Raw genomic sequence first — 15,987 nt, forward strand, 5'->3', positions numbered from 1 at the left:
CTCTCTCGCTTCTTCCTTTTGCTTCTTGCCTTGCACTAGACGTAAATCAGGCACACGTTCCCTCTCTCTCTCTCTCTCTCTACCAATATTTCTCTATTATCCTATCGCCCTGCCCAGTACCTTCCTCTCTCTCTCTCTCTCTCTCTACCAATATTTCTCTATTACCCTATCGCCCTGCCCAGTACCTTCCTCTCTCTCTCTTTCTCTCTCTCTCTCTCTCTCTCTCTCTCTCTCTCTCCCAATATTTCTCTGTATTACCCTATCGCCCTGCCCAGCACCTTCCTCTCTCTCTCTCTCTCTCTCTCTCTCTCTCTCTCTCAGCACGTAGAGCCAGTATATTAGTAAGTCCATAGGGAGCGCTTTATTCCAAGGGGGGGGGCACACCACTCCACGCCACCCTGCCTCAAGGACGCATACAGTTGGGGACGCATTCTCGTGGGCTTGGGAGGCTCCGTAACACCACTTCCTTAGCGATTTATTCCGTATATTACACCCTATAATTTCCCCATGTTATTTATCCCCAAAGCCACTTAATGAGGCTTGTATTCTCGTCACTTAAGGAAGCTCCCTAACACCTCTTCCTTAGCGATTTATTTTGGGATGTGACTGGTTAATATCCTTTTGTACGTTATTTAAGCAGATTATGGCGATATTGGAAGAGTTTATGTGACACAGAAGAGGGCAGTAAGGCGTAATAAGCAAAATAAATCGCTTAGGAAAACGTGTTAGGGAGCTTCCTCAACTGACGAGAACAGCGGCCTAAGCACCAATTTTTTACCGATTTATTTCTTCTCAGGCTCTCTCATTTTCAAGGCAACTCTAGTATCTAATTCCATCTAACACAAGACGATTTCATTCTCTCTCTCTCTCTCTCTCTCTCTCTCATATACCCCAATCACAGTTACCTCGCAAATCCCATCCAATATCCCCCCTCCCCACCGCCACCGCCACCCCACGCCCCTCTCCCTCATGCACCTCAAATCCCAGCTTCGTAATCTTCACCTCCTCTCCTGATCATCTCATTGTCCCCCTCTCTCGCTCTTCTCTGGCCATTTTCGCCTTTATATAGATAGACACATAGATAGATAGATAGATAGATAGATAGACAGATATATAGATAGATAGATAGACAGATATACTTCTTTCTATTTTGCTATATATTTTTTTTCTCTGTATACATCTATCTGCTTTTCTATCTATTTCTCTACCTGTCTATCTATCTATCGATCGATCTATCTCTCACTGCTTCATCCCCCTGTCATCTCACTTATCACAATTAATCCCTCCTATATGTCCTTCCTCTCTTTTTACCTTCCTCCTCCTCCTCCTCCTCCTCCTCCTCCTCCTCCTCCTCCTTCTCCTCCTCTTCCTCCTCCTCCTCCTCTTTATTTATCCCTAAGGTCCTTCAACACCTGGTAGGGATGAGAGAGAGAGAGAGAGACACACACACACACACACACACACACACACACACACACACACACACACACACAACCCCACCACTTATGAAAAAAACAGAACCCAACAGCAACACAGGAAAACACACAGAGACAACACACCGAATCCGCAACACAAGACACAGGCAGCGCAACACTCACTAGCAACACAAGATGGAAGGAAGAGGGCAGGTTCTTGAAGAGGGATGGAACAAAAACCTGAGAAAATACGGACATGACATCAACGCAACACAAAAGCACAAAACAATCACACTATTCAACACAGCACACAGAACCATCAAAACAGCAACACACAAGAGGGCATGTGTGTTGAAGGGAAGGGGAGGAGAGGAAAACATGATCTATAGGAACACAAGAACACACAAGCTGATGAACGAAAAACACGAAGACGAAGAGGCAACAGGGTAAAATAATTTGCAACACACGGCACACACAGCAACACAACACCCACCAGCAACACTCAGGGAAGTAGCTCTGTTGTGGACGAGGGGAAGGAGAAACAGGGAAAAATACCCTCACACTTATGAAAGCTAAAGAAATGTGCACAAAGAAGAAACAGCAAACACCGTAACACAGCAAATAAACACAGCAAAAACAGCAAACATCGCAACACAGCAGATAAACACAGCAAAAACAGCAAACATCGCAACACAGCACATAAACAAAGCCAAAACACAGTACACTGGCTCAGCAACACACAAAGGAGTGGCAGGTATGTTGAGAGGGAGATGTGTTGAGTGAGAGGGTTGTACTGATGGGGTGGGAGGTGTGCTGAGGGGGTGGCAGGTGTGTTAGGGGGGAGCCAGGTGAGTTGAGGGGGGTGGCAGGTGAGTTAAGGGAGGAGGCAGGTGAGTTGAGGGGGGGAGACAGGTGTGTTGAGGGGGAGGCAGATGAGTTGAGGGGGATGAGAGGTGTGTTAAAGGGAAGGCAGGTGTTAAGGGGAAGGCAGGTGTTAAGGGGGAGGCAGGTGTGTTAAGGGGAGACAGGTGTTTGCTGAGGGGGAGGCAGATGAGTTGAGGGGGGAGGCAGGTTAATTGAGGGGGGGAGGCAGGTGAGTTGAGGAGGGAGGCAGGTGAGTTGAGGGGAGAGGCAGGTTAATTGAGGGGGGGAGGCAAGTGAGTTGAGGAGGGAGGCAGGTGTGCTGAGGGGAGGGGGAATGTTCTGAGGGGGTGGGAGGTGTGCTGAGGGGGAAGGGGGGGTGGCAGGAGGGTGGAGGGGGTCAGGTGGGGGGCAAGAGGGGGGCAGGAAAGCGGGGGGGGGGACACTCACCACCACCTGGGGCAAATTAAAGTCAGGGATGTTCCTCTTACAGTCGTTCAGCTTCAAGGCAGGATGAGGAGGGTGACGTCGGTACTGCTCTCTCTCTCTCTCTCTCTCTCTCTTAAAATTTAAATGCAGTTTGCTTACTTTCCGGCGGCGTCGCATCGAAAACATTAAAATTCTTCCTTTTGTCCTTCAGTTTATCTCATGGATTAGCTTGGCTGCTTTAGGACGGAAAGAGAAGAGACGAGGACGAAAAGAGAAGAGACGAGGACGAAAAGAGAAGAGACGAGGACGAAAAGAGAAGAGACGAGGACGGAATGAGAAGAGACGAGGACGAAAAGAGAAGAGACGAGGACCAAAGAAGACGAATAATGGTCTCGCTTTTGACAGTGCGATATTAAAAAGCTCTCATGACTTGCTTTTTACTGCGTATTTCGCGATGAGGAAAGGGATGGGTGGGTAGGTAGAGTAGGATCGACCTTTTACGCTCTCTCTCTCTCTCTCTCTCTCTCTCTCTTTATATATCCTTGTCATATTCTAGTATTTTAGTAATTCTTGTAGGACTTCTTATGTTCATCTACCTACCTACCTACCTACCTACCTACCTAACTACCTATCGCCTACCTGCATATTTGTACATTCATTATATCTATCTATCCATCTATCTATCTATCTATTTACCTTCCTATTTCAACCACTTTACTCCAAAAACGCATTGCATAGTCCACCCCTGCCCCAGACGATTATATTCAGCAAGAAGATTTTTTTCTAAGTTAAATAAACCTCCATCAACCCCTCCCCCACTACAGGTCCCTCCCCAAGATGTAAAAAATCATCTGGAGGCAGCAAGAATAAGTCCACGGAATAATTCGCCTGTTGCAATGCGTTAAAGGAGAGAGGATGCTACATAAAGGATAACCTAGGTCAGTGTGTTGCGGCTAATAATGCACACACACACACACACACACACACACACACACACACACACACACACACACACACACACACAGGGGGTCTGATACGTGCAACACTTGGCAACACTGTGGCTTTTGTTGCGTGTGTGTGTGTGTGTGTGTGTGTGTGTGTGTGTGTGTGTGTGTGTGTGTGTGTGTGTGTGTGTGTGTGTGTGTGTGTGTGTGTGTGTGTGTGTGTGTGTGTGTGTGTCAATCCCATATTACCCTCTTCGTGACGCAGGGTCCCTAGGCTAGGCTTCCCTATACGAGGGCCCTAACACCTCTTTCTAGGCGATTTATTTTGCTTACTACACCTTGTTCTCCTCTTCTGTATTCTTTAACTCATTATAATATCGCCATCCTCTGCATCAATAACATATAAAGGGATATCAAACAGCCACATACAAAAAACAAAAATAAATCGCTAAGGAAGAGGTGTTAAGGAGCCTACTTAACCTATGAGAATACGAACTTAAAGGAGGGAGAACAACCAACGCTACTGATATTAAGTTTGTGATGGGGAGGAGAGACTGGATGGGGAGGAGAAGGGGGAGAAAGAGAGGAGGGGAGAGGAAGATTGGGAGACGTAAGAATGAGAAGGGGAGGGGAAGAATGAGGGGAGGGAAAGGGAGAAGGGGAGAGGAAGGAGAGGCGGTAGAGAGGAGAGGGGGAGAAGAATGAGACTGGGGGAGGAGAGGCGGGAAGGGGAAGATTGAGGGGAGTAAGAATGACAGGGGGAGGGAAATGAGAAGGGGGAGGAGAGGAGGGAAGGGGAAGAATGAGAGGAGGGGTAGAGGGGAGGGGAGGAGAAAAATGGGAGGAAGGAGAAAAGCGGAGAGGGGAGGAGAGAGAGGAGGGAAGGAGACGGAAGGGATTGGAGAGAAGGGAGAAGAGAGGTGGGGTGGAGGGGAGGGACGGAGGGGGAAGGAACGAAGGGAAGGGTAGATAGGAAGGGAAGGAAAAATGGGAAAGAGGGGAGGGGGAGGGAAGGAAAGGAAAAAAGTGAGAGGAGGAGAGAAGATGGAGAAGAGGAGGAAGAAGAGGGGTGGGGGGAGGGGGGGACATGAAAGAAGACGATGGAGGAAGTGGAGGCTTGGCACTGAGGTGGGGGGAGGGGGGAGGTGTAGGGAGGAGGAAGGGGGGAGGGAGGGAGGCAGGGAAGGGAATCGAAGGTTGGGAGGGGGAGAAGTGTGGGGGGTGAAGATGGAAGGGGAGAGGAGGGAGGGGGTGGGGAGGGGAAAGGGGAAGGATGGGGAGAAGAGGGAGGGAAGGGTGTAGGTTGGGGGTACAGGGGGGGGGGAGAGAGAGAGAGAGAGAGAGAGAGAGTTATCACCATCGGGAGTAGCGTGAGATCCGATTTGCAGCCAATATCCCAAAGTGAGCAGGGGTTACAGCAGCACCACAGAACAGCACACAGAACAGCACAGAACAGCACTCAGAACAGCACTCAACAGCACAGAACAGCACAGAACAGCACAAAGAGCAGCACAGAAGAACACAGAAAACAGCGCACAGAACAGCACAAAAACAGCACACAGAACAGCACAGAAAAAGCATCACATCACAGAACAAAACCACAAAACAAACACACACACACACACACACACACACACACACACACACACACACACACACACACACACACATAAAACCACCACAGAAATGTAACTCACAAAACACACACACACATACACACACACACACACACACACACACACACACACACACACACACACACACACACACACACACACGCAATCTCTCTATGACCTTTGACCTAATCTGCCCAAATTCCTCCTCTTACTTCCCTGAGGCTTTCAATTGATGTCTCTTACCTTTAACATATATATATATTTTTTCTTTTAATTATTGAGATACGTGGATGATTTTAAGTGAGAGAGAGAGAGAGAGAGAGAGAGAGAGAGAGAGAGAGAATCACCAGCTTCACAGGGAATATTTTCTCTTCCCCGGAAATGAGAAAATGTGGAAGGTGGGTTTTTTTGGGGGGAGATTCTCTTGGTGGGTCCGTATTTAACCCTCCGTGGGGAGAGGTGGGGAGGAGAAGGGGGGCAGAGGGGGAGGGAAAAGTGGGGGGAGGGGAGGAGGGGCTGGGGGAAATGTGGGGGAGGGGAAAGGAGGGGAAGAGGGGGAGGAGGGAATTTCCGGAGTGTAAGGAAGAAGAAATAGGGTTGGATTAATTTCGTGATTGTCTTTTCTTCTCTCTCTCTCTCTCTCTCTCTCTCACACACACACACACACACACACACACACACACACACACACACACAGATAGATAGGTATGTAAATAGACAGGTAAAAAGACAAATACCTAGGGTGACAATTAACAGACTTTCAACAGTGCTCTTCCCCTCTTCGTTCTCTCACTGTCTCTCTTCCTCTTTTTCCTCTTAATTCCCCTCTGTTTACCCTCTTTGATTGGCTCTCACTAACAGCCTAACGCAGTTCCTGTTATTGAATCAAGACAAATGTTTTCCCACCCAGTTTTTCCTGCCTCTTCCTGCTCTCTTGTTTTTCCTTCCTCTTTCCTAGCCCACTGACCCTTTCGCTGTCCAGGGTTTCCTCTCAGCTACACAAAATCGTCTGGTATGCATTGAAGGGGTTATGGTTAGCTGGATAAATGCTATATACTTAACATAAAGCATTCCAAAGGTTTATTGATGCTTTAGTGCTGACACGTGTTGGTGCTGTGTACTCTGGGTGGTGGAGCAACTGCGGCGCCCACCCGAGAACAGAACCTCCTTATATTTCCCCGCACCTCGCCGTGGGAAGGAACCTGATCCGACCATGGAGAGGCGCTGTCTACCACAAGGGGGCGCCGGATCTCTACACGGTGTATGAACTGTACTATATCTGTAGGACGGCCCCACAGACACACCTGCTTACCTGTGTTCGACGGGTCTGTTCGGCAAGACTTATAGAGGTATAGCAACAACAACAGCAACGGATCTTTTGCCATTTCTTTAACTCACGACGTGTATTTTTTAACCTCCTGTTCTTGCTATTTTCTGACGATTTTACTGAAATTTAGGGACTTCGATATGGAAGGGGTTACTAAAACAAAAATCCCCAGTCAGTCACACTAGCAAAAACCTGGTGCTAGAGAGGGGAGCCTTCACGTGGTGTCACGAGATAACAGAGCGGCTCCCCTGCCCGGTTATACACGCATCCCTGAGCTACCACCCTGCCCACGAATAACAGGGTCACCAATGGAAGACTTCAGTGTAATAAAAAAAATCCACTTCAGGATCACATCGCCAAAATCATTCCCAGTTCTTAAACGCCGGAGGAATATTACACACACACTGCAGCTATTTCCACAAGGCAGAGGACGTTTATGGATGCAATTCGGTGAGGGGGAGAGGGGTGGGGGTGAGAAGTAAGGAGGGAGGGAAAGAGGAGGGGTGGAGAGAGGGGTGATGGGTGTCGGACAGATGTGGGAATGATGAGGGGTCGGTGGGGTATGGGAAGGAAGGGAAGGGAGGAGGAGAGAGAGGCAGGGGGAGAGAGAAAAGATGGGGTGAGATGTGAGAAGTGCAGTAGGGGTGAGGGGTGAAGGAGGGGAATGGGGTGTTGGGGAGGGGGGGGCGAGGGGTGAGAAGGAGAGGGGGAAGGTGAGAATGAATGTGCGTGTGAGGGGGAGGGGGGGAGTAAGAGGGTAATTCCAGTCTATAACCTCTTATTAACTTACTGTCTTGCCTGCCTACCTCCTGTTATGCCAACCTGCCTTTCATCCTCCCTGCCAATCTCCCACCCTGCCTGCCTCCCACCTTGCCTGCCTCCCACCCTGCCTGCCTCCCACCCTGCCTGCCTCCCACCTTGCCTATCTCCCCTCCTGTCTCCCATTCTGCTTACCTTCCACCCTGCCTGCCTCCCACCCTGCCTGCCTGCCGTATTAACCTCGCTGCTAAGTGGCCAGGCAGTGTGTAAGTTTCTTTTATTGACAGTGAGGGGTGCGTGGAGTTATGTCACGAGGAGTATAATTCCATTCAGCCTTTACCCTCTTTCTTTCCCCTCCTCCTCCTCCTCCTCCTCTTCTCTTCTCCTCCTTTGTTTTCCCTCACTTTTATCTTCTCTTTCTCCTCCCCTCTCTCCCCCTCCTCGCCCCTTCCCACCTTCCTCCCCTCTCACAGCCTCCTTCCTCACTCCCCAACCTCTTTACTTCTGTTATTCTCCTTTCCTTTCTCCCCCTCTCTCCCCATCCCTACTCTTCCTGTTTCTCATGCCTCCCTCCCCTCTTCCCTCCCCCCCCTCTTCCCCTCCTCTAGTCCCCTCCTTCCCCTCACCCTCCCATTTCCCCCCTTCCTCCTCTTCCCCCTCTCTCTCCCCCTCCCTCCCCCTTCCCTTCCTTTGTTCCTGAACAACCCGACCTGAAAAATGTACAATCCTGTTAGGTGGGGGAGGGGAAGGGGGACAGTGGGGGAGAGGGGAAGGAGGAGGAGGAGGGGGAAACGGGGAGGATAAGAGGAAGGGGGAAGGGAAGAAGGGGAAGATAAGGGGGAGGGGGAGGGAGGAGAGAAAGGGGGAGAGGGGGGAAGTTACTCTGATAATGTAGTTTCGACACTGTCTCTTTATCTGGTTGTAGTGGGGAGAGAGAGAGAGAGAGAGAGAGAGAGAGAGAGAGAGTGAGAGAGAGAGAGAGAGAGAGAGAGAGAGAGAGAGAGAGAGAGAGAGAGAGAGAGAGAGAGAGAGAATTTTCTGTCCGTTCAACTCTCGGTAATTTAGTACATGAACTCAAACCTTTAATTACTTTCCAATCACAATTAAATATAAGTAATTAGACAGGTTAACTAATTAGACAGGTTAATTATTTAGACAGGTTAACTAATTAGACAGGTTAATTATTTAGACAGGTTAATTAAAGACAGGTTAACTAATTAGACGTTAATTAAATAGACAGGTTAACTAATCAGACAGGTTAATTAAAGACAGGTTAGTTAGACAGATTAATTAATTCACACGTATTCCATCTTTGTAATTAATGCTCCAGCTGCCAGACGATTTTTTTCAGCTGAGAAGAGCCAGATGGTGATGAAGGAGTTAATAAAGGCTGTGTCCAAACCCCCCCCAGCTGGCAATGTCCCTCCTAAGCTGAATGAAATCGTCCTCTCTCTCTCTCTCTCTCTCTCTCTCTCTACTGAATAAAATCTCTCTACCTATTTTTACCTCCCCTCTACGTCCTTCGCCTCTCTCTCTCTCTCTCTCTCTCTCTCTCTCTCTCTCTCTCTCTCTCTCTCTCTCTCTCTCTCTCTCTCTCTCAACTTTACTACCCTGAACCGGAAATGAGGGTCCGGGTCGTAGTCTGGATGCTCCCCCATAAAGAACGGTCGCTTCCCTGGTCGTACATCCTTCTGGTCGTTCACCCCTCCTTTTTAATCGTACCCTAGACTGATCGCCCCCCTTTGGTCGTACCCCTCTGGTCGTAGCCCCTCTGGTCGTACCCTTCCCTGGTCGTACCCCCTCTAGTCGTACCCTCTCTGGTCGTACCCCCTCTAGTCGTACCCTCTCTGGTCGTACCCCCCCCTGGTCGTACCCCTTCTAGTCGTACCCCCTCTAGTCGTACCCTCTCTAGTCGTACCCTTTGGTCGTACCCTCCTCTGGTCGTCTCCTTTGGTCGTACTCCCTCTGGTCGTTCCTTCGTGTAGTCGTCACCCCCAAATGACTCCTTTGATAGTCCATCCAGTCGTTTTTTACCATGATCGTCTTTTGGTCGCCTTTCTGGTCGTTTTGCCAGTGTTTCTCGTTTTTAGGTGTTTTTCCTGTTGGATACTTTTAGTCGCTTTTCCTGTGTTTGTTCCTTGTAGTCGTATTTTGCATGTAGTCGTTCCTATTGTCGTTTTTCGCCTGTGGTCGTTCCGCTTCCTCTTCCCTTAGTCGTCCTTTCCCTGGTCGTCCCTATAGTCGTCTTTCTCTGTGGTCGTTCTTCCTGCTCTTCTTGTAGTCGTCCTTTCCCTGGTCGTCCCATTTTGTCGATTTGCGCCTGTGGTCGTTCCTCTTGTCCTTCCTATAGTCGTTCTTTCCCTGGTCGTCCCATTTTGTCGTTTTTCCCCTGTGGTCGCTCTTGCACCTCGTGTAGTCGTCCTTTCCCTGGTCGTCCCTTTAGTCGTCTTTCCCTGTGGTCGTTCTTCTTGCTCTTCCTGTAGTCGTTCTCTCCCTGGCGATCCTTGGGAATTGGCGAAGAGGGGTAGGAATTGGCGCGCGAAATGGGAATTGGCGAGGGCTTTGTACGTGGGCGAGGGTATAACTGTCTCACAGGAAGTTACCTTTTATTTTCTTTCGTCCACTCCTCTGATGCCCCAACTCACTTTTTTTTTATTTTTTGCCGCTCCAGTCTTTTACTCTCGCCAGGGACAGTGAAGCAGGGTGGCGTGGCGTGGTGGTGGTGGGGTGAGGCAGGTGTGGTGGTGGTGGGGTGAGGCAGGGCGGTGTGAATGATTGAGATACAGGGTGATGGTAAGATGATGATGGGGTTGTGGGGTTAGGCAGGGTGGTATGGAGTAGTGGTGGTGGTGGTGGTGGGGTGAGGCAAAATGGTGTGACGGGGTGAGGTACAGGGTGATGGTAGGGAGAGGCAGGGGTGGTGGGGTGAGCAAGGTGGTGTGGAGGGGTGAGGCAGAATGGTGTGAAGTGGTGGTGGTGGGGTGAGGGGTGAGGCAGAGTGTGATGGGGTGGTGGCTGGAGGGTGAGGTAAGGATGCTTGTGGGGTGAGGCATGGTGGCGTGGAGTTGTGGTGGAGGGGTGAGGCAGGGTAGTGGTGTGGTGGTGGAGGGGTGAGGCAGGGTAGTGGTGTGGTCGTGATGTGGTAAGGCAGGGTAGTGGCGTGGTGATGGAGGGGTGAGGCAGGGTAGTGGTGTGGTGGTGGGTGGGTGAGGCAGGGTAGTGGCGTGGTGGTGGAGGGGTAAGGCAGGGTAGTGGTGTGGTGGTGGAGAGGTTAGGCAGGGTACTGTGAGGGATAAGGCAGGGGTGGAGGGGTCAGGCAAGCAAGGCTCCACATAGTCTGCCGGCGGAGTAGGAATGAAGGAGGGGGGAGGGAAGGGGGGAGGAGAGGGAGAGGGGAGGCGGGAGGGGAGGGGGGAAGGAGAGGGAACAATATATTACCCCACCACCCCTCCACCTCCCCACACCCCATGTCTTTGGTGCTGTAACATCCGGATATTACACCCCGCACCCCTAAAATATTAAACCCACGAGTGTACAGCTGCAGCCATAAATACCCTTTACATTCAGTACTATAAATAACGAAACCGTGAACAATACCTTCTGAAACCCACTAATGCTTCTCTTCAAACCCTACGCCATTTTCAGAATATTTCGTAAGTGTATCATAAACTTTCGACTAAGGTGGGACGATAATTTTTTTCGCACCTGTACACTGGTAAAATTTTGGGATGCAAGGCCAACAGAAATCTATCTATCTCTCTATTGCCAGACGCCTCAATCCCGTTATGAGTGGCCACAAACAAACCGCCTCCATGTCGCCCTGTCCCCCGCCATTTCACTGCCCTGCTCCCAGCTCACACACACCCCTCCCATATACCAGCAGAAATAAAATCGAAATTAAAAAAAAGGGAAGAATTTTCGAATGCAGTACTCTAAGCCCCATTTCACAAACCGTATTAATAATTTTCAACAACATATCGCTCATTAAGGTAAAATACTAAGCCATCAGAGTGCATTAAGGTACTAAAAATTTCGAGATATGCGAAACGATGGGGAAAAAATCGCTCAGGTCCAATTTTGTGAAACTTCGGGGTAACGAGACTGTTGCTGCTGTTATTTGACCGCACACTGCAGATAAACAGACCGACAGATAGATAGATAGACAGAGGTATAGATAGATAGGCAGGTAGGTAAGTAGGCACTCAGGTAGGTAAACAGATAGACAGACAGATGTGGACAGACAGAGAGGTCAGGTGTTATAATGTGTACCTAGTGGGTGGCCAGGTGTGTCACAAAACAAACACCTGTCTCGCAGAAAGTAACGATTACCTATGATTAGTCTTGATTGTCCACCTGTGTGTTTGTACGTCCAAATATATACTCTGTGCATCTGTATGTACGCGTGTATTTACGAATATATGTGTGTATGAATGAATGAATGTATGTATGCATGAATGTATGTATTAATATATGTATTTATGTATGGATATATGTATGTATGCATTCATTTATGTATGTATGTATGCATGTAAATGTGTGTATGCATGTAACTATATATACAGTATATATTTGTATGCATATGAAAAAACATAAATACCATCCATGTACAGGCTGTATATGTGTATAAATCTGTATATGTATGTACAGTGTAAACATAAATGTATAGATGAATGGAAAGTGCATGAAAACTGGAAATAAAACGATGAAAATGCAATTAGTATTATTAAATCTGGCTCAGAACTGGAAAACATATACACTTTATACTCCAAACGTTGTTAATTTTTGCCTCAAGGTTATGGCTCCACGTATACTGGGAACATATATATTCTCCTTTACGTTAAGTTTATGTGATGTGTGGATAGAATTTGTTACTGAAATGTATACTCAAGCCGATACTCCCTCTCTCTCTCTCTCTCTCTCTCTCTCTCTCTCACACACACACACACACACACACACACACAATTTCACATCCACACACCTCACCTCACCACCCCTCTCTCTCTCTCTCTCTCTCTCTCACACACACACACACACACACACACACACACACACACACACACACACACCTCACCTCACCACTTCACATCCAGCCTCGTATTCCCGTCGGTTGGAAGCTCCCTAACACCTCTTCCTTACCGATTTATTTTTAGATTCGGCACACTAATGTCATCCTGTACGTTGTCTGCAGAGTATGGTGATAAGAGAATGAGTGACACAGAAGAGGAATGCAAGGGGTAAGAAGCAAAATAAATCGCTTGGGGAGAGGTGTTTGGGAGTTTCCTTAACATACAAGAATACGGGTTCCAGACTATTCCTCCACTCAAACATCTCTTGCTTACCGATTTATTTCTAGATACGACTGAATAACATCGCTCTAGAAGTAATGTATGCAAAGTATGGTGATATTACGATGATTTATGCATCACAGAATAACACGGTGTAATAAGCTAAATAAATCGCCATGGAAGAGGTGTTACGGAGCTTTCTTAACCCTTTTCTCTCAAAATAAATCGCTATGGAAGAGGTGTTATGGAGCTCTCTGAACTAATAAATCGCTATGGAAGAGGTGTTATGGAGCTCTCTGAACTCTTTTCTCTCGGTGTTACGGAGCTTTTCGAACCCTTTTCTCTCAAAATAAATCGCTATGGAAGAAGTGTTACGGAGCTTTCTGAACCCTATTCCCTCAAAATAAATCGCTAAGGAAGAAGTGTTACGGAGCTTTCTTAACCCTTTTCTCTCTCCCACAGCCGACTCCAGTTTCCTCCTGGCCAACGCCCAGATCGTGGACTATCCGATCGTCTACTGCAACGAGTCCTTCTGCAAAATCGCCGGCTACAACAGGGCCGAGGTGAGTTAACTCTCTCTCCCTCTCTCTCTCTCTCTCTCTCTCTCTCTCTCTCTCATTTTCCTTTATTTCCTCTCAATGCAAAGAGTTCTGCAAAAAGGGCGAGGTGAGTTACTGCATATCTCTTTAGTTTCCCCTCCCTTTCTCTTCCCATTTTCTTTGCCATTTCCATACACTCTCTCTCTCTCTCTCTCTCTCTCTCTCTCTCTCTCTCTCATTTATTTTCCTTTATTTCCTCTCACTGCAATGAGTTCTGCAAAAAGGGCGAGGTGAGTTACTGCATATCTCTTTAGTTTTCTCTCCCTTTCTCTTCCCATTTTCTTTGCCATTTTCATTCCCTCTCTCTCTCTCTCTCTCTCTCTCTCTCTCTCTCTCATTTATTTTCCTTTATTTCCTCCCACTGCAACGAGTTCTGCAAAAAGGGCGAGGTGAGTTACTGCATTTCTCTTTAGTTCTCCCTCCCTTTCTCTTCCCATTTTCTTTGCCACATCCATCTCCCTTAATTATATCTCCCTTTTCCCAAACCAAATCATAAAAAATAAAGTTGTACGTGAGCGAATAACTGATTTTAGACGGGCCACAAATAAGCTGAAATCCTGGTCGTATTAAATGTGGCCTGATTCAGTAAAATAAGGAATGTAACCCTGAAGATGGAGGAGGTGGTTGACGCGAAAAAAAAAATAATTAAACAAACAGCGCAGACACCCCCACCCACCGCTTCCCATTTTCTTTCCCGTTTTCCTCTTTTAGCTCTACACGGTCTTTAAATTTTAAGTGGCGTCCATTTTAGGGATGTCTGTACTAGAAAAATCCCTTAAAAATAACTCCAATTGTTTCATTTAAAGCAAACTAGGATTATATTTGACAACTGCGTGACCTGCCTCGCCCCATAAATCCGTCAGAGAGGGAGTTAAAAAAATGGGTGAGGTGAAAAGTATGGGTAAGGAAATGGGTGTGAAAATGGGGTGACATGGGCTGGAAATGTGATGGGTGGTGAGACCGGGACATGAAAGCATACCCTGTGGAAATGAGTGTTTTGGAGTTAGTGGTTTGAGTGAAATGAAGGCACGGGAATGTCAAAATATCCTCTAATGGTGTGTGTGTGTGTGTGTGTGTGTGTGTGTGTGTGTGTGTGTGTGTGTGTGTGTGTGTGTGTGTGTGTGTGTGTGTGTGTGTGTGTGTGTGTGTGTGTGTGTGTGTGTGTGTGAGAGAGAGAGAGAGAGAGAGAGAATGCGGTCAAAGCAGTTCATCCCCCTTAAGAGAAGAGTGGATGGCAAGGAGGCTTTAAGGCATGAGAGAGAGAGAGAGAGAGAGAGAGAGAGAGAGAGAGAGAGAAACCAGCAATTCCAAGACACCTAATTTCCCCCTATTACACACTACTTATCATTCATGTATTCATTTCATTCTTCGTCTGTAATTTCCCTGAGAGTAATTTCCGGGCTAATGAGGGTAATTTTCTCATGCATTCTGAAATATATCATCATTATCAAGGTCATTGTCATCATTATTATCATCATCATTAACATCACCGTCGTCCATACAATAATCATCTTCAATATTATCATCGTTACTATCATCATCATCATCATCATCAGTATTATCATCATTATAATCCGCAGCAGCAACATCATCATCATCATCATCATCATCATCATCATCATTATCATCATCATCACCATCATGCAATGCCCGAAATGAGGTGGATACATTCGAATTTTTTATCTATCTGTCTTATCAGTTTATCTATCCATCTATCTACCTACATCTATCTATCTATCAATCCATCCATTACCTCTATCAGTCCATCCATCAGTAAATAATCTCTCTCTCTCTCTGTCTCTCAATCTAATCACAAAAACAGCAGGATAATCAGTAAGCCTTAATAATGAGGGAGGAATGAGTCTCCCTGGTTACTAGTCAAATTAGCCCACCAGTCAGACTACACCAAAAATAAACCGAACTGAAAGGGGGTTAGGGATCTTCGACAAATGGAAAAAAAAAAAAAAGCCAAAAGTATGTGTCATAAGGAAAAATAAAATGATAAAGAAAAACTGCCATTAACAAGAAAAGATGCCATTAACCCTTTGAATCCGGCTGACGTCATTTCCGCCTTCTTCTTGCTGCTTCCAGACGATTTTCCTCATCTTAAGAAAGGCCTCTCGTTCTCTGAGGGGTTTACTAATCGTCTTCCTCACCCCTCCAGGTCTTAAAGTCTGTCTTGAGAAAATCGCAAAAAAGCAGGTACAATCCAAGGAAATATAAGAAAGTGGATTCAAGGGAGCTTATTCTCGTCGGTTGAGGAGGCTCCCTAACACCACTTCCTTAGCGATTTAGTTTTGGATATGGCTGGTTAATATCCCTTTGATGTACGTTTTTTGTGCAGAGTATGGCAATCTTGGAAGGATTTATATAACACAGAATAGGATCGTAAGGTGTAAAAAGCAAAATAAATCGCAAGAACAACATAGTAAGGTGTGATAAGCAAAATAAATCGTGAGAACAGGATAGTAAGGTGTAATAAGTAAAATAAATCGCGTAGGAAAGGGAGTTAGGGAGAGTACGGGCGTGAGAGGCGTTGCTTGTGGTGGTAATCAAACACTAAGAATGGAAAATGTCGTGAGCTGCAGAGGAACAATGCTGCTCTATTCAACTCAGCCCCCCCTACCCTCACCCCCTACTGCTTTCCCCTCCCCTACCTTACCCCCTACTGCCTTCCCCTCCCCTACCTTACCCCCTACTGCCTTCCCCTCCCCCATCCTCCTCCCTACTGCCTTCCCCTCCCCCTACACCC

At 47.3% G+C, this 15,987-nt stretch overlaps 1 protein-coding gene across 1 annotated transcript in view; it reads left to right on the top strand.

Annotated features, from left to right (window-relative positions):
• The window catches only part of LOC145417881 (potassium voltage-gated channel protein eag-like), a 336,066-nt gene that overhangs the window by 216,004 nt on the left and 104,075 nt on the right, over positions 1 to 15,987 (top strand). Inside the window, exon 2 of the mRNA XM_080286497.1 lies at positions 13,099 to 13,199. Within this exon, the coding sequence (XP_080142623.1) occupies positions 13,099 to 13,199 (101 nt within the window). The remainder of the gene's footprint in view (positions 1 to 13,098; positions 13,200 to 15,987) is intronic.

The sequence above is a fragment of the Coenobita brevimanus genome, chromosome 111 (assembly GCF_032717465.1).
Source record: "Coenobita brevimanus isolate Jiangsu-jjx chromosome 111, ASM3271746v2, whole genome shotgun sequence".
NCBI lineage: Eukaryota > Metazoa > Arthropoda > Malacostraca > Decapoda > Coenobitidae > Coenobita > Coenobita brevimanus.